The 17,342-nt window shown below is 36.4% G+C and overlaps 1 protein-coding gene across 1 annotated transcript in view; it reads right to left on the reverse strand.

The window, feature by feature from the left end:
* Positions 1-17,342, reverse strand: part of KIAA0825 — a gene marked incomplete at its 3' end in the record, with an annotated part of 216,201 nt that overhangs the window by 99,876 nt on the left and 98,983 nt on the right. Inside the window, exon 18 of the mRNA XM_082335764.1 lies at positions 16,822-16,916. Coding sequence (XP_082191890.1) covers positions 16,822-16,916 — 95 coding nt within the window. The remainder of the gene's footprint in view (positions 1-16,821; positions 16,917-17,342) is intronic.

Raw genomic sequence — 17,342 nt, forward strand, 5'->3', positions numbered from 1 at the left:
AAAAATCAATCATCAAATACTTGTTTCCAAGTTCTACTTGTTAAACTGCCAATTTATGCATACTGTTCAACACAGCTCAAATTCTTTCAAGACTACTTGTTATTCTTTTTAATGTTATAGTATTCAACTTTTAAAAGAACAAGGAGAAAATAAAACTATATGTATATTATAATAATTTTACATTTAGAAGTTTGTGATCTGATGAAGTTCAGAACCTTCATTTTTATAAGAAAAAACAAAACTAAATCTTTTATGTGTTTCTGAAAGTAATAAAGGTCTGATTGATCCCACTGACTAAGGCAATTGCATCGGTTGTCTAAATGGAGGTAACGTCAGTGTCAGATATGTGGTTATCTTTTCATCTTGGCCTATTCTCAAATGTAAAAATCAAATGTTTGAAGGACATTTCACTGACCTGTTATGGCCTCTGCAACTCTCAAACACAATACTACTATTCCTCATATAAGTGCCACATTTTGGATAAAAAACCACTTCATCAGTGATGCCTTTGCGACATCTGGCGGTCCTTATTATACACAAACTTCAGGTTTGTTTCTTTGTTGGGTGCTTTCAGTTGTTGTTGGGTACTTTTAGTATATTATTTTTATTTCATTTATTTATTTATTTGCAAACCTACCAGTATGTGAAAATTTAGTCCAAAAGGCTTTGATACCCCCTAGCGGGGGGACAAAAGCAATCTAGTCTGCAAAAACAACGAGGTCTACCATGAATCCATTTGGAGCAAAAGGTCACAAATCTTGAGATGCAGTGACATCATGACAATAAGACACTTTTGAGACACAAGCTGGCTCATTTTGAATATAAAAAGGACACTGATCAAATTCTCCCACACATTTAAAACTATAGAGAAAAATAAGCATGCAAACACCTCGACATAGATGCTTAACAGAGTTAAAGCGTACCTTTAGTTTTGACAATTACAAGATGCCACTGAGAACTTGACAAGTCTGCTGCAGAAGATATAAAAGCTTTATTTTTATGTTATTATCAGATGCTGAGAAAATGTCATTAAAGAAAAAAACACTTAGTTCACAGGGTGCACATTCCCTGTAACACCCTAGCTCTTTTAAAATTAATTCGGTTATACCAAAGCTTGTTCTACATGTTTCAGTCTTATTATTTATCATTTCAATAAACTATAAGAAAAGTATTTTAAGCAACAGAAAAATTATCTTCCTTTCTTCATCCCTCTTCCTAAGCTCTTTCAGTGCAGTAGGAAAAACTCATTCCAATTTCTTTATTACATTAACTGCAGGAATATCTGACACAACTTTGTGAAACCATGACTTTGCTAATTCCTAGCCCAGTGGGAGAAACTAGTATGTTGTTTAAACTCTATTTTTTACTTATTCTAACAATTACCATTCCGAAACAGTAGATGATACAATAACCAAAGGATTAAATGTATATCACTAAATGTTTTCCTTTAAAAAAAAGTCAACAGAATATCTTCTTCAGTTGAAAATGAGGCACTTCAAAATATATTTCTTGAGATATAGGGCATCACTTCTTTCAATTCTATTTTGCTGCCTCGCCGTAAATATTCACTTAAATACTGTACCGTTCTGAAACTCGTAACAGTGTCTTGTACAGACATAGGTTTGTCCTCATATGAACAGATATGTAGTGTGTGTTACTGACATTCAAGAACAATTTCTAATAAATCATAACCGAATCAAATTGAAAAAAATTGTCTCTCAAAACTGCTCTTGAGACTGACTAGGTTTAATGGGTAGTCTAATGGTATAGTCTTATTTTACAGAATAAAAGAGTACTGCACCCTCAGAATACCTAGTAGGCCCCCATAAAAGCTATCATGCAACTCTTAATTAATATTTCTGTAGCCTGTATTTTCAATGTACTTATATGGACAAAATACAGACCATGTACTGCGGGGCAGGCAAACGGCTGTTTGCAGACCACAGATATCCAACCACAAGACAAACAGATGGCCAAAGAAACACTGCTAATTCCAAGTAGTCTCCTTCTCAGCCCCAGAACTGCAACCATGCAATCTAGTCTACCATGTTGAATTCCAGTTATTGTACTGAATTCACAGAGACAACTCATTAGATTAAGCTGTTTCGGGATTATGTTTTAGTACAGAATAAAAAGATTAATCACTCATTAATCCCCATGTAGGAAAATTCTGCAGGTGACAGCAAAAGGTAGATTAAAATGAGAAAACTAGATTTGACAAAGTTAAGAAAACACAGTAGAAAATTTCATGAAAAGGCCATCATGAAAAGAAAGAGTTCTCTCCTAATCACTGTAAATGAGACTGTTGACCCAAAAAGAAAAAAAATACATTTAGGATTAGTAGGAGCTGTAGAGTCAGCAATGTAAAATTCAGGAGTAATATAAAAATAGAACTGAAAAACAAAGCAGCCATCTCTTCATATTCAACAAACATCTATACATACTCACAGAAAAAAAAAGGGAGACACTCACCTCATCCCCTCCCCTGATAAAAAAGATATGACAATGGAATGGTTCATATTTTTGGGAGATGCAATACTCACCTATAAACTACATAGAATAGACTGACTATGTTGAAAAGATGAACATACAGTGATAAATCTAACAAATTTCACAAATTGAAAACCATTCTAGTTAAGACTGTATGGACAGACCTCTAGAATACACATGTTTCTAGAGCTATCATACCAAATCTGGATTTACCAAGAAGGATAATGATTACCCAAAAGAATCAGACCAAGAAGACAAAGTCAATGAGAATGCTAGTTAGAACAATTTTAGGTATTTTCATATACAATGGTCCAATAATAAAGTGGTAAATAGTTTGGAAATACAATTTCCACACTTTCAGGGATTATTTTGTGGAAGAATTGGTTGCACAGCAAATAAAAGGAAAAGTTGTTGTTAACATAATCTAATTGAATACAAGAAACTGAAATAAAAATTAAAACAGCTGAGAACTAAGCAATGCAGATTGTACTATAACGCAATTCTATATTCTGCAGGAGGAAAAAATACATCACTCTTAATTTTGGTAGAAGATATATACTAGGTACCAGGTACGATCAAAAGATTGAAGGTCAGAAGACCTTAAACTGAAAACCTAAAAACATAGAAATTTATCAAGGCCAGAGGGAACACACATGGGTTTCTGAGAACTGTAAGTACAAAATGAAGAAATTCTTAGAGGTACAACGAGTAATAAGATTGATTTCTTTTGGAATAAGAAATGTTTGGGGTTTTTTATTAATAGGGCTGGAAAACCACTTGCAAAAACAATTAAAATAACTTGATGGAAGAATTAAAAGATCATGGTATAAGGAGCACAGTTTCTGCAAAGGAAACTCAGTCCTCACTGATCTAAGCGTCAATAAAGTAAACAACAAATTGACAACATTTATACTTCTAAAAACATTAGAGCAACTCCTTTATGTTGCTGTAAAATAAACTAAAGCACAGTCTTAAGACCTCTGAATATGTTAATTTTCTACTGGAAATGTTTACCTATAATGAAGACACTATGAAAACTATGAAAGCCTCATCACACAAACCTTGTTCTAGGCCCACTACGTTTCCTGGCAGAAAAGTAATAGACAAAAGCAGTACCCTTTGCCAGCTGACTATCACTGAACCTTTCTTGCTCAGAAAGTTATAGCCTGAAGCTGGTTAACTCAGATTGGTTAGTATCAAACCATTCTGTTTCAGGCATGATGTTGGAGAATGATCTTTGAGCCTAACTTCAAAATATCTGAATGACATATATCACCTTGATCTATGACAATTTTGGGTTGAAGTTTAGATAGACAGAGGTCAATGATCTCTTTATGACACAAAGAGAACAAGTGTCCAGGGAATTGCTGTCACCTACAGTCACTCCTTGAGACATTGTCAGGCTGTTTGCAGATGTTAGCAAAAGTGAATAGAACTGTTCTCTGTAAGTCTAATACACCCAATTTTGAGAGCACGTTTAATTTTTCAGTGTCTGATAGTAATTGTAATTACTCTTTTTCCTGGAGAGGTCTCATGTTTGGAATCCCAAAAAAATGCCATTCTGTTATTGCTAATCTTCAAGGCACACATGGAATTTTTTAGGAAGTTATTAGAAAGAGGAGAGAGAGAAAGAGATTTGCTGTTGACACTGGCTATTTATATTTGAAAGACATATGATCATGTGTCTTTCACTTGTCTTTGCTTAATATAGGTTGATGCTTTAACTAATGTTGAGTAGAGTTGGGGCTGGCTCTAAAAAAAATGAGCCTGGCTTTAGCCTGAGTCATATGTACGATTTATTCTGAATAGGGAGCTTCTGATTGTTTCTCTGAAACCACATTCAGGGGCTGTGGAAGGAGAGAGCTGGCAAACACAGCTCAGCTTGTGGCTATAATATAAAACAACAAGAAAAATGACACTTGCAGCAAGCATCAGTTCACTTAATGAACACAGTATATGCTTATCAGATGTTCTGTGATCATCATGAAAGCCCGTTGGTCTCTAGATGAGTTTAAGGTGCTGACTATGACCTAACGAAAGTAATAAATAACCTGTGCCTGACCTACTGGAGAACTACCTTTCCCTCTATGAATTGCAGCTGCTTCAGTGCAAGTAGAAACAGGCCAGAGAAGAATCTCTTCCCTCCCCCCCCCCAAAAAAAACAAACCCAAAAAACAACCAAAAGGAACTAAGGAACCAGATTAGCCTGATTTCTGCACATGGGCAATCACAGCATCTGATGACCAGGATGCAAAGAGTCAACAAGGTACCAAAGATCTTCAATACCGTATTACTATATTAATGGAAAGTCAGTTCACATTTGAAATTGTGGCCTATTTCTTTTGAAGCAGAATACCTATAAGGTCACTGTTACATCTTTTTTTTCTCCAAATTAATGTATTTACTATTCAAATACCGTTCTTTTTTTATTGCCAAAATTCTGAAAATGTTGCATCAAAACTTCTTATGCAACAACCATTTTTCCACTGAGCTATGCAAGAGAACACCCAATTGTCTACGTATTCACTTTGAGACCAGTAAGTACATTAAATGCTATTTCTATAGCATGATCTGACTGTCACTCCATATGAAACTATAAATAATGCAATGTTGAAAATATGAGAGAAATGAAACATAAATTTACCTTTTAAGAGGAGCTACTACTTAACGTTTTTAAAGATTTCTTTTGTACTTGAAAGACAATAAGAAAGGTTTTGATTTTCTATATACCATTCACAGAGGTTTAACTATATATCACATAAATGCTTTCAGTTTTTATCCAAATGTGCTGTTAAATTACCCATGTAATTATCCCAAGAGAAATCATTATACTTTTTTATTGTTAATTTCATTAACACTTTAGTGGGAAGAGTTTGGTTGTATTTAAATTCAGCTGTCAGAGTCTTTATTAGTACAATTAAAGGGATCATTTCAGTATTATTCTAGAGGGTGGATTTTTTTTGTGGGGGTGTTTAATTACTGAGTTAAAGCAACAACAGAAACTTAATGGGAAAAAATATAGGCAATAATCTATGGTCAAACTTGAAACAAAATACAATTCTCCCTGATCCCAATAGTAAAATCTGTTTTAAAATATACTGCCATTAAAATGAAATTACAACAGTTCTTTCTAAAATGGGTGACATGACATGACAGCTGTATATACTTTAACAAGCCCTCCAATAACAAGCAGTAGCACTACATTGAGTAATCAGATAAAATCTGTTACAGATATATCTTAAAGACAGGTATATTCAAATATCTGCTTACAGAGCCTCGTAAAGGCAAAGCAGATATCACTTTTGATATACCACTATTATAACACCTTATTACTTCATCAATAAATGTAGCACCATTGCTTCCTTGCCTTTTGTGTGCATTACAGTGTTGCTGAGCCAGCAGGCATTATACTTATATACAGTTCCATTGATCTAAATTAAATAAGACCAAAGTAACTTTGCAACTGGCAATCCAGGAATAAAAAAGTGGAGAATATGGACTGCAAATTAATTTCTAGATATGAAGTTCAAAACTAAGGCAGATGTGCTAAAGAGGGAAAAAGAAGATCAGACTACTTCTATAAAGAAATTCCTCATCCCAGATGAAGGCAGGACAATGATCTCATCTGCTTCAGATTTTAGAGAAGGATTTTTATTATCTTGAGCATTCATATTTGGAAAAAGATGAGAATTAGGGAGACCAAGGAATTAGCAAATACAAAAATCCAAGCAAATTCATATTCATTGCTCTTTGACAGAATAAAATTAATTTTTATCTACAGGGAGTATATCAATGTAAGGACAATCTGGGGGAAAAAAATTAATGGGGAGGTAAAAGACCTCTGACTAGACTCCCCTTCATTCCAGGGGATCCACAGAGTTTAAGGAAGAATGATGTGGAAAAATTGTATGGAAGTTTCATTCTTTGACTTCTTATTATGGGTTTTTCCCATCAGTGCAGGTGAAAAATCTAATGCAGGTTGATTAAATAATAAAACCTTCTAAGTAATTTCACTTTAAACATTTTATGACTGTCTACATTGCAGCACTACAGCATAACTGAATCTTTGTTCCAGATAATTTTTGTACTAGAGGAAAGGACTGGAAAATCATGAAGAAAATGGCCATTCATTCATACGCAGAAAATCCCTGTATTAATTTTTTTTCTTTTAAAGCTTTTGTGCACATTTTATGTGTACAAAAATTTATAATATTAAAACTATTTATACTTATCATTGCAATCAGAACTGTGCCCATTTAAATGAACTTGTTATTGTATTAAAATGAGCAAAAGATGAAAACAGTATCAGGGGTTTTTTTTGTTTTCTAAACTGAGTACTATTCCTTAAACAAATATTTTTGTTTAAAAAAAATCAATAATAAAAAAACATTCCAGGGTTGGTATTTTCAAGTAAAATGGAAAGACAAAAGTTTAAGAATGTTTATAGATGTGTCTAGTTTAACAGTTTCATGTGTTGGATGTGACTTTCACAGTCTGTTGGCAGTCTGCAGGAAAGCCATCACACCTGTGACTTGGTTGTTGATTAATGAGTCTTTCAACTCATCGCTACCATCTGAAGAAGGGCCGTGGCCTTTCTAAGCTTCACTGGTTTATTCGCCTTCAACTGTAGTCCTACCAAGGTATCTTCCATAAAGAAAATCACACCTGGTTAAGGCTAATGAAAACCTCAATATGTCATTTTCTAGACAAGTCAAAAAGCATGTAAAACTAGACAAAAGATGTATTCAAGCAACATGAATGCAGTTTTGTCATAACCTGTCAATCTAAAGACTAACATAAAAAAGCTTTCTTCAATGACATTTTCCAGTGTCAACTATTAGAATGACAATTCTGAATTCCCTCTTTGCTACATGATGCACGATGCATAATGGTTTCCCACTCTTCACAAAGACTAAATTTTGTTGTTAGATCCCATAAAGAAGTTTACGGGGGGGGGGAAGCAACAAACAAACAGTTTTTCTGCGCCATATTATCAGTCAGCATCAGAAACCCCCAAATCACAGTGTCTCTGCAGTTTTAAACTGACTGCTCACATCACAGAACCTAGTAAGCGCACATGTGAAACTGCCCAACTCTGCTGTATCTTCAAAACTGTATCATGATTGCAAAACTTTCAACGGCATTTTGACTCTGACAACTGGGCCTGTGGAGGCAGTAAGATCTTTGGGACTTACCATCCTTTCTTAAGCAATTAGCTGTTGAATCAGGGTGAGCCAGGCAGGACAGAGGAAGTTCATCCAGGAAAGCCACGTGAGAAAGCCAATAACCTGTAGGAAAGCTGTAGCTCTGAGAGAGCAGTTACAGCTATGAAGGTCTGTCATCTGCACAGTAGCAGCCACGAGTCCTTACCACTTGCTTTGTGGTAGCAACAGCAAATATTTCAAGGTTAAGAGAAAGTATATAGCTGTTCCCCATCTCCTTCGGAGGAAAACTAATGGGCCTACCATTTCCTAAGAACACTGCAAGGTAATTCAAATTAGCTAAGCAATTAAGTATAAACCTGAGCCACCTCCCCTTTGTTGCCACCTAGGACTGTACACATCAACAGTTCCCACAGATCAAATACTATGTGGTAGCTTTTAATTCTTAAAATTTAGTCAAAAGAGCTAGGTTCTACTCTTGGCTTTGCCACAGACTATTTTTGCAATGTAGAAGAAACCTTAAAGGTGACTGCAGAACCAGATTTTCCATCTGCTTAACTTTGACATTAATACTTCCCCCTCTACCTTATAGGGGATTTGCATGTCTCAACTCATTACAGCTTGCAAATAAATTGAGATCCCTGTATGGAAATTGAATTACTCTGCATTACTAGCGCTTTGCGGAAAATCCCTTATCTAAAAGAAGGAGAAAGAAGAAACAATGGGTTGGTGTGCAAAACAGACTTTCAGCTTGTTGGCTTGTGTCTTGCAGCCTCTTCCTTTGTAGGTGTAGCAGAAAGCCTATAAATGAGATGAGTAGCAAAGCCAGTGTGTACAGTTAGGGTAGTCAGTACTCTGCATGCATTAATACACATTTAGAGCTTTTGTACACACTTATGATCACTATATATCTATTAAGGATGAAAACTTGAATCAGAAAGGCTCAGAAAGAGGGACAACAAACGAACTGATAAGAAGACAAACATGGTTATCTCCACTTAAGAATCCTTAATGAGCAACAGGATGCGATACAGAATTGAAAGGAAGGCAAATTATTTGCAGATGAAAGGAAATACCTACTTTTAAGGAAAGTCAGCCAGGTCATGGGATGCCAGTCACCAGGTTAATTAGATAGTGACATAAAATGTCCAAGTGTCACACTTCCAAATAAGGATTTGTGGTTGCAGTATACAAAAGTATCTAGTTATGAACGAAAGATATATACTTTTAGAGAAACCAGTAAAATGTGAATCCTAACAATAAATGCATATAAGCATTATTTACACTACTACATGGCATTTACTTAGCATTTTTTCCATCAAAACATATGAAAGGACATAAAAATGTGGACAAACGTTACCTACTTTTAAATCGGGAAACCAAGATATAGTGAGACATTAGAAGAATGGGGTTTAGCTGACAGGCCTATGCTCTAGCCAATAAGCTGTGCTTAATACACTTTTGAATGCCAAACATGTATCACCAATACTATTTTTTTTTTTTTTTTTTTTTTTTTTTTTTTACTTTTTCTAGAGGCTGGGTTTGAGCAATAGAAACAGCATCAAATTAGAATGAAACCTTATTTAAGCAATTTCATAATTGTTACTTCAAAGAGAGCTGATAAGTATATACTTCTATATCCTATGTAGGCAAAGGCCTTATCATAAAGGACTTCCAAGTATTAAAAAGGAGCTCACATTAACTAAGGTTAACTGGGATATGGCAGTCCCTTCCTTTTTAGCATCTTTTGTTGGAGAATGTTGTTGGAGAATATTGTTTTATTCATAGGATTCATCAACATGTCTGGAGGAGAGAGAGAGACTGCTAACAACCAGAAAAGCCTGCATATGGGAAGTCTCACCTTTAGCTGCACTTACTTGTGAAATTCATGCTACAACTGTATACATAATAGTGGCTGGAGTGGCATTCAAACAGTATGTAATACAGGGTACCGTCTTCCCTCTTGCTTACCTATCTACATTCTGCCACCAATGCTTTAAAACTGCCAGGCAGGGAACTAAGCCTACTTCTGACAGGTCCTTTAAGGTCAGAGTACAGTTTCATTAGCTATGTCAGAAGAGGATAAGCAGATGGAGGATTATCCTTATGTTGACGGATGTGACATATACCTTGTTATTGACCAACTCATTTATGGAAAAGGGTCCTTGCTTATCCAGAAAGGTCAAAAATCAGATTTTCCTCAAAAACCCAATGGCTTTTTTTTGGTACATCCAGCACTAGGGTCTAAACCTGACTCTGTGATCAACCAAGAGACATGCAATATTCGATTAATACCTTTCACCTGCTTCTTTTGATACAGAAACAATGGGATAATGTCTTTCATAGCTTCCCATTCATTTTAGAAAGCCTGTTCTCACATACATTATAAGGGCATCCATTATAATCTCACCAAGCACGTGGTGATTACTGCAGTATTAATGGCATCCCAGTTCTTCACCAACATGTCATTAAGAGTTGACTTGTAGCTGTAACAACAATACGGATTTCCAATATCCAGCAATTTGGATACAAAAGCTCTAGGAGCATCTGTAGTTTAGAAGAAGGACTGACTAACACATCCAAAAGTACACTAGACGTAACACTGGCATCCTCTGCCATGCAGATATGGCCTCTGTCTTGGCACCGTGCCAGTAACTGCTCTTCCACCATTTGTTTCTTCTATGAAGAAAATTGTTAGAGAACTTCCTACCTTTTCATATCCTTGGTATTTTCACTCATTTCTCAGACTTGGACTTTTGTAGAGTTGCATAAAAATTCTTTCATAAACAACAAAGCACATGCAGTTTGCTGACATTCTTTTCAATTTCAAAACTACATAATACATTTTTCCATGTGTTGATAAACTGGATTTTAAAAGAGCATTTTCTGGATATCTAGATAATCAACAACACAATGAATATAAACATTTTCTATAAATAGTTCACCATATGGCTACCATTATCAACAGATGGTGTCTGTGTATCCACTAGAATATACAAGAGCTATGCAGATTTTGCCCTGCAATCATTCAAAATTCTAAACAAGAATTTTTTACTTAATTTCAATTTTATTAGGCTTAATCAATGTGAAAACATATAATTTAATCACCTAACTCTAGTATGGGGAACAAATGCCACAACTATATTAACAAATTTATTTGCAAAAGTTAAGTAGACAGTCCTCACCCAATACAGCCAAAAGGATTTCAAAAAAGAGAGACACTAGGTACAAGATCAGCTTCCACAGCATAAAGAGATCTTCTTAATCCTAGGGCAACACCCTGCTGCCAGTGATAGTCTTTACCTTTCTAAAAAGCAACTTCACTTGCAAATAGCCCAGTAGTTTGTCAGACAGAATGCAGCCTCGACTATGTTAGGAAAATTTCTGGAGTCCGAAGAATGTGAGAGTTTGTGTATGTTTTGCAGCAGATGTTACTAGAAAGCCTACATATTTTATCCAGTTTTAGTAGAAAACAAAACCATTAATTTTTATAGTTTCCTTAAAGCCAATACATAAACAATTCCAGGTTTTATATTCTGCTTTGAGAAGCTGCTGGGCAGTTGAGAATATCTATCAAAGGAACACATGATTCGAAGTAAATCACTTGGTCTATCTAGTTTCAACTTAAAACTACTTAAACTCATATCACTGTGCAAACACTTTCTGGAAAACTCTTCTTGAGCTACACTGGTTTATCTGTTGGAAATCATCTTCGAACTTCCAGTCTAGACCTTTTTCATGGCAGTTCTTATCCACTTGAACAAATATTTGTTTTAACTTGTATAATTTTTCTAACTTGGTACTGTTTCTCACCTGATGCATTTATGGTAAACTAACATATTCCCCTCGGTTATTAAGTTGTTATGCTTCCTATGCTTAAGATCTTGTACCTGACTGTCATTGGCTTTGCCAGTCATGAGTTCTTCTCTGTCTGTTCCTGTAGCTCCCAGAGTGTTCCTGCTCACATGCATACCCCCACATCTTTCCAACCAAATCACTACTTATTGCCCTGCGCTGGCACCAGTGCTCCGTGAAACTTCCCGATGTGCAGAGGAGGGAATCCCAGCCATTCCTCCTCAGAACAGCAAATTACTGCAATATTGGAGAATAGCTTCATGTGTTACAAAAATGTCTCAGTTGTTTCTCGTAATTATAGTGAGTGGAATGTAGTTATTCTCTATAGTATTGTATTCAATGCAACTGGAAGTCCTGTAGAACTGCAGAAGGAAGGTGACATCTCAAACCCCAGCAAACCATTGATATCTTATAAGTTTGTACAAGTTGCTGAGATACTTCTCTGAAAATAAATGATCAGGAAGTATTTAAATTATATATCAGTATAAAGGAGAGTACATAAAGAAGAAGGGTAATGTATGGTACTGTGCTTTGGGTTTGTGCCTCAGTGTTGACAACACACCAGCATTTTGGCTACTGCTGAGCAGTGCTTGCACAGCGCCAAGGCCTTTTCTTTTTCCCCACTCTGTCCCCCCAGCAAGTGGGCTGGGGGTGTGCAAGAAGGCGGGAGGGGGGACAGCCAGTACAGCTGACCCAAAATGACCAAAGGGACATTCCATGCCATATGAATGTCATGCTCAGCAATAAAAGCTGGGGAAAGGAGGTGGAAGGGGGACAACCAGGGTTATGGCGTTTGCCTTGCCAAGTGACCACTACATGTGGTCAGCTCACCACAGTCACTAAGGTATTTTCAAATATGATAATATAGAATCACAGAATCGTTAAGGTTGGAAAACACCCTTAAGATCATCGAGTCCAACCGTTAACCTAACACTGCCAAGTCCACCACTAAACCATGTCCTCAAGCACCACGTCTACCCATCTTTTAAATACCTCCAGGGATGGGGACTCAACCACTTCCCTGAGCAGCCTGTTCCAATGCTTCACAACCTTTTCAGTGAAGAAATTCTTCCTAATACCCAATCTAAACTTCCCCTGGTGCAACTTGAGGCCATTTCCTCTCATCCTATCGCTTGTTACTAGGGAGAAGAGACCGACCCCCACCTCGCTACAGCCTCCTTTCAGGCAGTTGTAGAGAGCCATAAGGTCACCCCTCAGCCTCCTCTTCTCCAGGCTGAACAACACCAGCTCCCTCAGCCGCTCCTCATAAGACTTGTGCTCTAGTCTCTTTACCAGCTTCGTTGCCCTTCTCTGGACACGCTCCAGCACCTCCATGTCCTTCTTGCAGTGAGGGGCCCAAAACTGAACACAGTATTTGAAGTTCAGCCTCACCAGTGCTGAGTACAGGGGGACGATCACTTCCCTAGTCCTGCTGGTCACACTATATGCACAGAGATACTGGTCAGACAGTTAAAAAGAAGAGATCATAGTTGATACAATAAACTGCAGAAATAGTTTCAACATGTTGATTTAGCCAGACAGTAACAATTTTTCCTTTATGAGCAGGACAGTGATTAAAAGCTGAAATACAGGTGAATTAAACAATAACTAAAAGCACATGGTCGTCTTGTCTTAATATATGTATTAGAGGTAAGGAACTCCCATTTGGTCCTGAAATATCTAAGGATGTACAAGTGAGTGCCGAGATTCGAAAAAGCAGCATGTATCTGTCTAAGTATGCAGGACATTTTTAAAAAATAAATAAAGTACTATAAATTAGCTGAATGTTAATGGGCTTATTATCAAAAGATGTTATTTCAAGTATAATTGAAAAGTATGTTTTAACTTCTATTCTTGCAGCTCAAACTATATGCAAGAAAAAGAATCAGAAGTAAACTAGAAAGGGAAGGAATCCATCTATATATCCCTTTTCTTCCTGTAAGGAAAGCTTCTTTATAGTTTCTAAAGGTATGAACTGTAAGTAGGGATGAACATTGTTTTCTATGTTACTGCTTACTGCTCATTAATAGGCTTTTCCTGATAGCGTTCTATATTTGATAACCTTGAAATAAAACAATATCATTAACCATCCACATCTTTCATTTGAAAAATTTCCTAAACGCTTTTACTTTGAGGATCATAGGAATGCGTGGATTAGATTCACATGCTCATGTGGAGCCAACAATGAGTAGTACACAACAATTCATTCTCTTTTTAACCAGTCCTAAAAGCCTTTTACTTTCCCCTAACCACCAACCAATTAATTTGCCTACCGCTTGCTGGCTCTGGGACAATGCTCCCATAACCCCCTCCCACCTAACTCAGTCATTAACTAGGTTAGGGGAGCATTTCCCTTGTAAATGTGTCCCCTAAGCATTTTTACTTTTTTTCCACCAAAGAGAGAGCAGATCATACTTATTTTACTTCATAAGTAATGGACAGTATTTATCTTTAAATATAAAAAAGGAAATAGACCCCAATATCACTGTGAACAGGTAAAAATATTTTTGCCTGCACAGAAGTAACTGATAAGGGAAAGCTTTAGCATGTGTTAAAGAAAATAATAATTAAAGTATTATGGCACTCCACTTTATAAACTGATGGTTCTGACTCTTTTCAAGTAGTGCCCTTAATTTTGTTTAACTCATCTGTCCTGGTTTCAGCTGGGATAGAGTTAATTTTCGTCTTGGTAGCCGGTATGGGGCTGTGTTTTGGGTTTAGGATGAGAACAATGTCGATGATACACTGATGCTTTGGTTCTTGCTAAGTAGTGCTAAGCTGTCTCTGAATAGGTGCGAAGTGGCGCTCACACTGGTCAAGGACTTTTCAGCTTCCCCTGCTCTGCCGGGGGCACAAGAAGCTGGGAGGGGGCACAGCCAGGACAGCTGGCCCAGACTGGCCCAAGGGCTATGCCATACCGTATGACGTCATGCTCAGTATATAAGCTGGGGGAAGAAGAAGGAAGGGGGGGGCATTGGGTATGATGGTGTTTGTCCTCCCAAGTAACCATTACGCGTGATGGAGCCCTGCTTTCCTGGGGATGGCTGAGCACCTGCCTGCCGATGGGAAGTAGTGAATGAATTCCTTGTTCTGTTTTGTTTGCGTGCACGGTTTTTGCTTTGCCTATTTAACTGCTCTATTTCATTTTACTTCAATTATTAAACTGTTCTTATCTCAGCCCACGAGTTTTCTCCCTTTTATCCTTCTGATTCTCTCCTCCATCCCACTGGTGAGGAGTGAGCGAGCGGCTGCGTGGTGCTTAGTTGCTGGCTGGGGTTAAACCACGACATCATCTCAGGAGGCAAATACTAGAAACAGAATGGATCCTTCATAAACAGGAGGTCAAAATAATCACATCCCCATTCAGCTTGAACCTTAGCTCCTGAGCACAAGTAAGGCTGAGACTTATGCAATTTTAGGAAGGAGCATGAAGGATCACCTAAAGATAGGGCTCACTTGAGTCATTGCAAAGCTTTCTTGAGTAGCCATGAGACCAGCTAGAATTGGCCTAGCCAGCTGGAAAACACGTAGATGTACTTTAGTTATGCTAAAAATTAAGTCACATAAAGACAAGCTGTGTTGGAGATGCTGGTCACTATAGCAGATATTGGATTAGCAGTTCTACTTAATGATCACAGATCGTTTAACCCCATTGTTGGTCTGTAACGTAGAGAAGAGTGGTTTAAATAATAAATCCATGAGCTAATCATTAATGGCTTGCATAATGTCACTTCTAGATGAGAATTTCCATATCATGCAGAAGGGCAATGAATGGAGACACTTTCAAATTAGGAAGGATGACAACAATTAGGGCACTTACTTATTAAATAAAAAAAAAAAAGCAACAATAGATGGTATGACAAAGGCGTGAAATACAGAGAAGGACAGAGAAGGCATATACATCACTTCTTTCTAAACTCCATAAAGAGATCAAAAGAAAAATGAAATGTGTTTCAAGATATCAGAGAAGATGAAATGTCCACAGAAAACGTTCCCTCTGCAAATCACAGCAGTCCTCTCTGCTCCCTTTGGCTCGTATTGATGACATCAACATGAAGGGAAGTTCAAGAACCAGCTTGAGTCTAAGACTTTCTACTAGAATCTCTTTTAAAAGGGCAAACTACTTCATTTTTAATGAAGGACAAGTGTTAGCAATCAGCAGGAGAACTATCAAAGAAAAAAAAATTAGTACTAAATTGTCTCTGCCATTTAACATAAAAATGACACTACTGGTACAGACCAAAAAGTCCACAAAGTCCCATATTCTGTCTGGTAGTGGGTAACAGAGCACATAAAGACGAGAACTGAATGGCACATTTTCACCACCGTCAATTTTTTGTGCAATTGCATTAAAATCTTGGAAAATAACAGTTTGGGTGGGGAAAGAATGAATGATAGCAAAATTAAGAAAGAAGGCTAGAAATAGACTGTACAAATATTTTATACATGAAATGAAGGAAAAATTAAATGTTTAAGACTAACTGCTAGCAATAAATTGGGAAAATGGCATAAAAAAACCCATTAAAACATTTTTGGCATGCAAATTCACACACTTCTGAAATTGCCACTCTAGTTTCTAAATAGAGAAACAATTCAGTTTAAAAGATGAATGATATGACCATATTAGATATCATCAGGACGATTCAGAATTAAGAAGGGAATGTTAAACTTAGTTTGCAACATGTAAGTGTTCACAATATAAGTGCCAAATATTGCAGAAAAAATACTCATTTTTTCCACATACAACTTTCTGAATTTAACAAATTGCTATTTCCAAATTTAACAAGTATCAGTTCTGCATTAAATATATCTGCTTATCAATTAAGCAGTTAAATTTTACAAGTAAAGAAGTGTTAAAATAGTAAAATAAGTTCCATTAGTTAAAAACTATTAATGAAATATTTTCAATTTCTAGCTATACTTGTCCATGCCCTCAACTGAATTTAAGATTCATTGCAACTTGAGTAAACATCCCCTAAGTTCTGTGCTATACAGCTGAAATCTCCCTGAGCAGTATAAGTTTGCAAAAGCTACTAATTTCTTTTTAAAGCACTATTTAAGGGCAATATCAACATACATTCAGGTCTCAGACAGAAAGAATGTATTAGGTTCCTCAAAATAGCAATTGAAAACCATCTTTGTATGGATCAAATACACTAGAGAATAAGCATCTCCATTTTAAAATTGCATATTTAAAAATAAATGTATAATTTATTTTATAAATTTCAGCAGTAAAATCTTCGTGTATTGACTATTATAAAGTAAAAAAGACAACAGGGAAGTGCAATTATTTGTCAAAATCCCATTACATTACCTGTGTGCCAGCAGCACCCTGAAGGTCATCTGATTCAGTCCCAAATAACTTGGCAGCAAGTTTGACCAATCCCAGTTCCATTCAGTAATGGTTGACTGTTGATACATGGCAAGAAGCTATTGTTAGTTATTAATCAGTGTTAATATGATCAGTAAATTAAACCTCCAGCTGTGATATACTAACCAAGAAGGAGGGGGGTCTAGAACAAGGACTTAGACAGATGATATCAATCATGTCTACAGAAGAAGGTTTTTATTCCAATAAGACAGCAATTAATTTATAAATCCATTTGGGGATGTAGCCATTATTTATAAAAAGATAAATCAATTTTTTGAACTGTTATTCTTCCAACTGTTAATGGCATTCTGCCCAACCACTTTGTCTGAGAGCTTGACTCTTTGTTTGAAAAGCAAAATAATTGGCAACTTTTTATGTAACAGCAATTTACATTTTCTGCTGTCAGCAAAAAGTTTGTCATGAAAAACTTGGTATAGCTGGAATTCAAGATGTAACCTGTACTG

This window comes from Platalea leucorodia (genome assembly GCF_965183815.1).
Source record: "Platalea leucorodia genome assembly, chromosome: Z".
Classification (NCBI taxonomy): Eukaryota; Metazoa; Chordata; class Aves; order Pelecaniformes; family Threskiornithidae; genus Platalea; species Platalea leucorodia.